Raw genomic sequence first — 10234 nt, 5'->3', positions numbered from 1 at the left:
ACCCGCCCCTCCAGTATGTGTACACAAGGCATCTCTAGTCTTCGGCTGGCAGGGTGGGAGTAAACATCTAACTGGCCTGACTGCAGTGACAGGCACTTACATGGTACCTATACAGCGTCACGCTGTGTAGACCCCCTCCAGCGGCGTCGCCCCCCCCCGCTGTGAGGCGCTACAAGTTCATTATCGTTTCACGGCCGCGGCGCCAGGCTTGTGTATGCCCCCTTACCCCGTCCTTCCGTCATCCTAGTGCATGCTGTCCGCACATCTGGATTCCCCGGGACATACGCTCAATGAGACCCCCTATATGTTTTACGTGGGACTGTTCTTTGTCAACGTGCTGACCTTGTATTATGCCTTCCTGATGGAGTACATCGCCCTCAATGTGGGCATCGTCTTCCTGCCTGAGGACATGGATCAGGCTCTGGTGGACCTGGGAGTGCTGTCAGACCCCGCTTCTCTGCTCTACGACGCCGACAACGAGCTGGACGGCTACCTGGAATAACTACAGCCCACAGACTCCAGGGATGGAGACATGGATTGTGTCTTCGCCGCTCTGCAGAAACCGGCTAGTCTTTTTCTAAAGACGTACATACTACAGTGTCTTTGGTGGGTCCAAAATGGCCCCTGTGTTGAAGCTGCGGCTGCTCTGGGGTACAGGATAGCCATCTGGCTGGGTAGACGAGAATCCCGCAGCCCGGCAGATGAATAGTAAGTTCCGGATGCAGGTCTCCACAGTAGTTATCGGATGTCACTGTAAAATACAGGCCACTTAGCTCGGTACTGTGTTGTAACTAACACTGCACTGTCACTAGGTATCATCAGAGATCACTGTCACTTTGGGCCTCTATAGCAGTTATCACTATCAATCAGGGCCCCCATGCAGAGATTCTGGTCACATAATGATCCCATAGCAAAGATCATTGTCACTCAAGAACCTCATAGCAGTGATCACTGTAACTCTGGGAGCCCCAAAGCAATGATTACTGTCTCCTAGGGACCCCATAACAAATATCCCTTCTACTTAGGGCCCCTTATAGCAGAGATCACTGCTACTCTGGCCAATGTAGCAAGGATCACTGCCATTTAGGGCCTCTATAGCGGTTACTATTAATCAGGGTCCCCATAGTGAGGATCCCCATCACAGAGCTCCCATAGTATAGATCCCTGTTACAAAGGGACCCCATAGTAGAGATAATTGCTATTCAGGCCCCTATAGCAAAGATCACTATCAATAAAGAGACCCAAAGCAGAGATGACTGCCTAAACGGCAGTCATCTCTGCTTTGGGTCTCTATTGATAACAAATATCACTATCAATCAGGACTCCCATAGCAAAGATCCTTGTCTCACATTGACCGCATAGCAGAGATCATTGCTACTCCTACTCGGGCCCCTATACCACAGATCACTGATACTCCGGAACTGATAATCCCTCTGGCCCATGTAGTGAGGATTGCTGCCACTTTGGGCCTCCATAGCAGTTATCACTATCAACCAGGACCCCTGTAGTGGAGATCACTGTCACAAAGAATCTCCACTATGGAGATCCTGCTATACAGTTATCACTATTAATCAGGGTACCCATAGGATAGATCACTTTCACATGGCCCCATAATAGAGATCACTACCACTCAGGACCTCCCATATTGGAGATCACTGCCACTCTGGCCCATGCAGCAAGGATTACTGTCAAGTAGGGCCCTTTAGCAGGTAACATTGTCACTTAGGGCCACTTAAGGTTATCACTATCAATGAGGACCCCCATACCAGAGATCACTGTCACAGGGCCCCTATAACCGACATCACTGTCACAGACAAAATTATTTAGGACTGGTATTGCAGAAATAACTGCCACCTAGTGCCCTCATGGGAGACATGCCATAGCAAAGACCAATTGCATAGTGTACCCATGGCAGAGATAGCTAGCATTTATGGTCCCTATAATAGAGAATTTTGCCACTCAGGAACAACTTCAGATCACTTGCACTCAGGCATCTATAGAAAAGGAAGATAAATCACTCTCACTCAGAGTCCCTATAAGGAATGTGCCTTCCAATATGTTTAATCCATTAGAGCATATACATTTTCAAAATAAAACCGCTACTACCAAATGAACAAATATCAGAAAACAAAAAATATAGCCGCAAGCAGCAATAAAGGTGGCCAACCATTCAAGCCCGGTTATAGCACATGAGAAGGTATTGTAGTTAGAGAGATAAATAGCAGGACATGATTTCATGAATTATAAAAAAAAATCAAATTCAAAATGGCCGCCGACCTTGGTGACATTTGGATCCCATATTGTATTTGGCAGTTATGATGTTGAGTTATCACATGTTTAACATACTGCAATAGTGATAGAAATGCACGTTTATGCAATTTGATGCAATGTTAAAAGTGATTGGCTTGTTGCGGCCATATTGATTTTGGGATCGGACCTGTTTTTACAACCGTAGTAGAAGAGGTAGCTTTGGACATATGTGCAAAGTTTTGAATTATTATGATTGAATTCAGAGATTAAAGGAGAACTATGGGGTTAAGGCTTTTCCCCATAGTTCTCCTTAGGGTAACGGGAGGACACAAACTAGCGTCCTCCCGGCCCCCTAGGCTCAGTATCCCGCGAGCTGTAGTTCGCGGTATACTGAGACGCCACAGTATACCGCGAGCTGCTCGCGGTATACTGAGACGCCGCAGCTGAAGCGGATCCCAACAATTATGCCGGGATCCGACCAGCTGCGTGACTGACAGCTGGCTCTGCCTATCTAGAGGCAGAGCCAGCTGTACCAGCCCCCACCCCCGTTCGTTCCGACAGTCAGCGCTGGCGGAGGGGGGAATCCAGCCCTTCCCCTGTCACGGCAGAGAGCCGTGACAGGATCGAGAGGTGATCGAACGCCGGTATGTGTTCGCTCACCTCCCAATCTACTGAGCCGACCTGTGACAGTCTCATTGTCACAGGTCGGCTAGAACTATGAGGTGAGTGAAAAGCACTCACATCATAGTTCTCCTTTAAGTTGTTTGCAGAATATTGCGCAATCCAATATGGTTGCCAAACCATGAGGTCAAATGACTTGTAATGAACATATATGACTGTAAAGCTTAGCATTTCCTCACATAGCAATTTGTATACAATGGTACCTCGGTTCACGAACGCTTCTGTTCACGAACGATTCAGTTCACGAACAGGAAGTTCGTCAAAATTTTGCCTCCGTTCGCGAACTCTGCTTCGGGTGACGAAAACGACCGCGGCCTTCTTCGGCGCTCTGACACGTGGTCATGGCTTCCTGCACTCGCGGTCGCAGACAGGGCTGTGGACACTTACTGTGAAGCTTTTTTGTGTGCTTTGCAGCACAGTACTGTACATTACTGTATTCAATCCAGCATGGCTCCCAAGAAAGTGCAGAGCAAGCATGGTGGGAAAAAGAAAGTGCGGAGCGTTAATGAAGGTGACAAGAATGTGCAGAGCGTTAATGAAGGTGACAAGAATATGCAGAGCGTTAATGAAGGTGACAAGAATGTGCGGAGCATTAATAAAGGTCACAAGAATGTGCAGAGCGTTAATGAAGGTGACAAGAATGTGCAGAGCGTTAATGAAGGTGACAAGAATGTGCAGAGCAAGAATGGTGGCAAAAAGAAACTTGTGGTTAAAACATTTTTTTCATATGGTGCAGAGCGGATTAACCTGATTTACATTGAACCCTATGGGAAACTGTTATTCGGTTCGCGACCAATTCGGTTCGCGACCAGAATCGTGGAACCAATTCAGTTGTGAACCAAGGTACCACTGTAGCTTTAGCAGTTATGAAAAAACATGTTTTAAAATTGCCAGAAACAGGTTTGCTAAAACCAAGATGGCCGCCAGAACATGTGACCTATGACCTTTGTGTTGACAAAGATTAAACACAGCACAGTTCCCTACCATTGTGCCAAATTTAATGAGTTTTTACATAACGGTGCGGTTATAATTAGTATTTTTTTTAAAAAGAGCATCAAAATAATATATTTGTAGAATTTGACACAATTCAATATGGCCGCCGAACCATGTGATCAATTGACGTAATGATCAGTTCTGAGTAGAGATCACATCACATCATGACCTTACACAGCAATTTGTACATCTGTAGCTGTAATAGTTCCTGAGAAACAAATGTTTGAATAGGCAGCTGAATATAATCACCTAAAACAAGATGGCTACGGGGCAATGTGACCTATGACCTTTATGATGCAAATGATTAGGCATAGCACAGAGCTCTACCATTGGTCCAAGTGACATGAGTTTTGAGTAACAGTGCGCTTATTACAGGCTTTTGAATAAAAGGCCATAACAATAATAACACCATCTAAATATCATTGGCTTGCGGTGGCCATTTTGATTTTGGGACTGGCTCTATTTCTAATGAACAAAAGCTGCAACAGAGCACAGCATAACCTCACACAGCAAGTTGTACCTCTGTAGCTTTATCATATGTATAACATGTTTAACATACATCAATAGTGATTGAAATGCACGTTTATGCAATTTGATGCAATGTTAAAAGTGACAGGCTTGTGGCAGCCATGTTAATTTTGGGATCGGGCCTGGTTTTACAACCGTGGTAGAAGAGTTCGCCCTGAACATATCTGCAAAGTTTTGAATTAATCTGATACATGGTTTCAGAGTTTAAGTTGTTTGCAGAATATTGCACAATCCAAAATGGCTGCCAAACCATGTGGTCATATGGCTTGTAATGAACATATATGACTGGAGAGCCCAGCATATCCTCACATAGCAATTTGTATATCTGTAGTTTGAGCAGTTATAATAAAACAGATGTTTGAAAATTGTCAATTGGTTTGCTTACACCAAGATGGCCACCAGAGCATGTGACCTGTGACCTTCAGGGTGCCAAAGATGTTTGCAGTGTATTGCACAATCCAAAATGGCTGCCAAACCATGTGACCAATAGAGCTATAATGAACACCATGTGGCAACAGAGCACAGCATAAGCTCACATAGCAATTTGTACATCTGTAGTTTTAGCAGTTCTCGAGATGCAGGTTTCTGAATATTTGCAAAAATTGTCGCAAAAATCAAGATGGCTGCCACATCATGTGACCTATGACCTTTATATTGCAATAAGTTCTGCAGAGCATAGAGCTCTACCATTGTGCAAAGTTTCATGAGTTTTTGACTAACAGTGCTCTTATTACAGGCATTTGAAAAAGTGGCGGAATAATAATCTTAACAGATAATAATAATCAGCACAATAACAATAGGTGTCCTTGCAACTTCTTTGCTTGGCCACCTAATAATAATCTTACCAATAACAATAGGTGTCCTTGCAACTTCGTTGCTTGGCCACCTAAATATAGCTGCAAGCAGCAATAAAGGTGGCCAAGCATTAGAGTCGGTTATAGCGCATGAGAAGATATTGTAGTTAGATCAAAAGCAGGACATGATTTCATGAATTATAAAAAAATTCAAAATGGCCACCAACCTTGGTGACATTTAGAAGCCATATTGTATTTGGCAGTTATGATGTTGAGATATATGTATAACAAGTTTAACATACTGTGATAGGGATATAAATGCACGTTTATGCCATTTGATGCAATGTTAAATTTGTTTTACTTGTGGCGGCCATATTGATTTTGGGATCGGTCTGGTTCTACAACCGTGGTAGAAGAGGTAGCCTTGGACATATGTCTGAAGTTTTGAGTTGTTCTGATAAATGTTTTCTTGCAGAATATTGCACAATCCAAAATGGCTGCCAAACCATGTGACCAATAGAGCTATAAATAACACCATGTGGCAACAGAGCACAGCATAAGCTCACATAGCAATTTGTACATCTGTAGCTTTAGCGGTTCTGTAGATACAGGTTTCACAAAAATGAATGCAAAAACCAAGATGGCTGCCACATTATGTGACCTATGGCCTTTATTTTGCAGTAAGCTCTGCAGAGCACAGGGCTCTACCATTGTGCAAAGTTTCATGAGTTTTTGACTAACAGTGCACACATTACAGGCATTTTAAAAAAGCGGCGGAATAATAATAAATAAAGCTGCTAGTAGCAATAAAGGTGGCCAAGCATTAGAGCACATGAGAAGATATTGTAGTTAGAGAGATAAGTTATGTATTCACAATAGACCTGTAGAACTGCACACGTTTTTATGAATTGTAATATTTTTCCAAATTCAAAATGGCCGCCGACCTTGGTGATCTTTGGAACCCATATTGTATTTGGCAGTTATGATGTTGAGTTGTCATATCTTTACCAAGTTTAACAAACTTCAATAGTGCTGGAAATGCATGTTTATGCGATTTGATGCAATGTTAAAAGTGATTGGCTTGTGGCAGCCATATTGATTTTGGAAACGGACCTGTTTTTACAACCGTGGTACAAGAGGTCTCCCTGGACATATGTGCTAAGTTTTGAATTATTCCTATAAATGGTTTCAAAGTTTAAAGGACATTTCCACCTTTGCGGGGAGCATTTAAAAAAAAACATGCCAGCAATGCATACAGAGTGTAGATGATGCCGGCATATGCTGATCCTGGATAGAAGCACAAATACTTACGTTGTTTACCTATTTTCACAACATGCACCGCGCAGTGTTTTTTCAACCGTGATCGTGTGGGATCGCCTGGGTGGTATTGCAGCAGGAAAACGCGCAATCTGCATGGCACGACTGAGGTGACATTAGAAAATAATTGCCCTGACAGTACGATTGGCGGTGCTGTGCGATGAGAGAGTCAGGTGGTTTGAGACATGGTGTGTGTAAATAATAGCAGAAGTTGCACTTACCTTGATTATACATTCTATTGGAGTGGGTTGGCTTCCTGTGGCTGGCAGGACAAGTGGGGTGGGGTGGACTCCTTCTGCTTGGCAGGCTTGGAGAAGGGGGGAGGGGAGGTAAGTCGGTGCTCCAGCTGATCAGAGAAGAAAGAATTCGGTCAGACAGACATACATGGAAATCACATATGAATAGACACAGAGCACACACTACAACAATGTACAGAAAGAGACAAGCCAGAGAAATGGTTTCAGAGACCATAACCAGGGCTTGAAAAATCCATTCGTCTGTGACGAGAGGACAGTGGAGCCCGACGAGCAGCTTCCCGGCCGTTGTAATTACACGGCCAGCCGGGAGCTTTACATTCAAGCGATTGGGCGTCTCTAGAGACGCTCGATCGCTTGTATTAGCAGCTGTCACTGCCGGTCCCGTGATCTGCGCCCGATGCGGCCGGGACCGGCACAGCTCTGTGACATGAGATCAAAGGGAGTTCAGTATACGAACTCCCTTTGATCTCTCAGTCCCCGAATGCAGGAAGTGATGTAGGTTACATCACTTCCTGCATTCACTGTCACTCCAGTTACAGAAGCTGATGAAGCCGATCTCTGCTTCATCAGCTTCTCTGGGGGTCCCTTGGTGACATTAGGGGTCTTGGAGACCCCTGATGTCTCCATAAAGAGGACCTGTCATGTAAATTGGCTATTACATAGGGGGCTTCTAGCCCCCCATGTAAAAGCAATAAAGCTGTGTGTAAAAAAAAAAAAAAAGTAATACTAAAATTAAAGAATCATAAAAAAATAAAGAAGCATAAAAACAATTAAAAAATAAAAACATTTTTAAAGTCCCCGCCCCCTACATACACACGCAGATATCTATGCCGTAATGTATACACTGTTGCGTATGAATGGGGTGCTATGTTGGTGCCCGAATGTTACTGTAATGTAATTGTTTACTATGCAAAATGAATAAAAAGATTTTTCAAAAAAAAAATATCGCCGCAAACGTCGGAGTGAGAGCAATAAGTTTAGAGCCATTAATCACTGATGATACTAAACTGATAAGCAGTAAAATCGTTTTAATTAGGGGTGCGGAAATTAACGATTAATCCTTCGATTAATCGTTAATTTTTTTGATCGATCAAAATAATTTTGATCGGAACTCGCCTTTCTGCCGGCTTCCAGGTCTTCCGGGAGTTCCTCGGAGATCCGGTGACGTCACGGACATCGACGTCACCGGACTCCTCCCCCTTCCCCTAGTGGCTGTGTCAGCTAACGAAGGGAAGGGGGGAGGAGTCTGGTGACGTCGATGTCCTTGACGGCTAACGAAGGGAAGGGGGGAGGAGTCCGGGGACGTCGATGGCCGTGACGTCACCGGACTCCTCCCCCCTTCCCTTCGTTAGCCGACTTAGCCACTTCGGCAGCAGCCGCTGCAGCAGTGGCCACCCCCTCGATCTAACAGCACCGATTCAACCACAGCATCCAGCATCACAGCAACCACATCAGTACCACAGCATCCAGCTCAACCTTTCAAACAGGTAAGGCATTACAAAAAAAAAAGAGAAGGGCATCCAATATGCCAATATGGACGGCACACAGGCTGATTGAAGTTTGTAAACTGATGTATCCTTGAACTACTCATTTATGCTTCTAATCGATCTACCATTGTGAATACCTTTGCACTCTATTTTGCTATTTATAAACAACAAAGAACCATCTGCACTAGGGTGGGCACCCTTCTCTTTCTTTTTGTCTTCCAGTTATACAGTTTGTCTGTGCACTCTATTTTTCTATTTTTAAACAACAAAGAACCATCTGCACTAGGGTGGGCACCCTTCTCTTTCTTTTTGTCTTCCAGTTATACAGTTCCCTTGGCTGTATAATAATGGCCTATAATTAATCGAAATTAATCGATTAAAAACAATTTCGATTAATAGAACACAAACATTTTAATCATTACCAGCCCTAGTTTTAATCATCGCCTATGGGCGTTTTTTGCGATTTTGCGGGCGCACGCAGTTTTAAGGCTTGACATGTTTGGTGTCTATTTACCCGCCGTGACCCCGAATTTGATGTTTTACTAAAAATATGGGTAAGAATAAATGTTTTATAACATAACGTAGGGAAACTTTTTTTTTTTAACATTTATGGTACTTTTTTCATTATATAGGGGGGGGAAAATAACCCCCCACCCCCTCAGTTGTGATTATATACCTCCAAAAGAATGCTCTATCTGTCCCCAAAAAAAGTTTAACATAAATTGCAAGGCTATAATCCGGTCATGCTGACTGGTGACATTTTTGACTGACTGGTGAGATCAAATTTTTCAAGCCCTGACCATAACATACAGGGGTACAGGTACACTTATGAACAAGATCACACATGGACTCATACACATGCAGAATCACATGCATACACACAATAGGTTGAACTTGATGGACCTGTGTCTTTATTCAACCTCAAATACTATCTAACTAAGTTGTTTGCAGAATATTGCACAGTGCAAAATGGCTGCCAAACCATGTGACCAATAGAGCTATAATGAACACATGTGGCAACAAAGCACAGCATAACCTCACACAGCAATGTGTACATCTGTAGCTCTAACGGTTCTGGAGATGCAGGTTTCTGAATATTTGCAAAAATTGTCACAAAAAACAAGATGGCAGTCACATCATGTGACCTACGACCTTTATATTGCAATAAGGACTGCAGAGCATAGAGCTCTACCATTGTGCAAAGTTTCACAAGTTTTTGAATAACAGTGCACTAATTACAGGCTTTTGAAGAAGTGGCATAATAAAAATAATTATAATCCAAACAAAAACAATAGGTGTCCTTGCAACTTTGTTGCTTGGCCACCTAATATAAATTATAATCTTAACAAGCAATAGGTGTCCTTGGCCACCTAATAATAATCAGAACAATATCAATAGGTGTCCTGAAACTTCGTTGCTTGGCCACCTAATAATAATCTGAACAAAAACAATAGGTTTCCTTGCAACTTTGTTGGTTGGCCATCTAATAATAATAATCTTTACAAAAACAATAGGTATCCTTGCTACTTCGTTGCTTTTTAAAAAGAAAAAAGCAGACCAGACTGGGCACAAACATCGAATAAATCTATATATATCTTATTTTTACCATAAGCAAATAAAGGTTAGAAGAGATATTATGTGTGTATATTCTTCACTTAGCTCGATATTCCAGCCATTATAACCACTGTTGAAAATATTTAATTTTTAACCTCTATTGGTATGTTATTTGCTCGTATTCTACAATCCTATCGAATACAGAAATCCACTACGTTGGAGAGGAATCAGATACCCATTTCTGCACCACCATTCTTCTGGCGGTGAACAAAGCTCTTTGAAAAGCCACCTTTATTTGGGGATTCATCGATAAAAGATCATGGACCCCTAAAAGACAAACTTGGGGTGAATTATCCACTGATATATCTATATA

At 42.9% G+C, this 10234-nt stretch overlaps 1 protein-coding gene across 1 annotated transcript; it reads left to right on the top strand.

Annotated features, from left to right (window-relative positions):
* Positions 1-234: 234 nt before the first annotated feature.
* DEXI (Dexi homolog) lies at positions 235-502 on the top strand. The gene has a single exon (XM_018567378.1). The coding sequence runs from the start codon at positions 251-253 to the stop codon at positions 500-502; it is 252 nt and encodes an 83-aa protein (XP_018422880.1). The 5' UTR covers positions 235-250.
* The last annotated feature ends 9732 nt before the right edge of the window (positions 503-10234 follow it).

The sequence above is a fragment of the Nanorana parkeri genome, unplaced genomic scaffold, assembly GCF_000935625.1.
Source record: "Nanorana parkeri isolate BGI_ZX_2015 unplaced genomic scaffold, ASM93562v1 scaffold1038, whole genome shotgun sequence".
NCBI lineage: Eukaryota > Metazoa > Chordata > Amphibia > Anura > Dicroglossidae > Nanorana > Nanorana parkeri.
This window is presented reverse-complemented; position numbering and strand designations above follow the sequence as displayed.

Coding starts and splice junctions, on each gene's coding strand:
- DEXI (XM_018567378.1), top strand. CDS start 251: ATGCTGTCCGCACATCTGGATTCCCCGGGACATACGCTCAATGAGACC.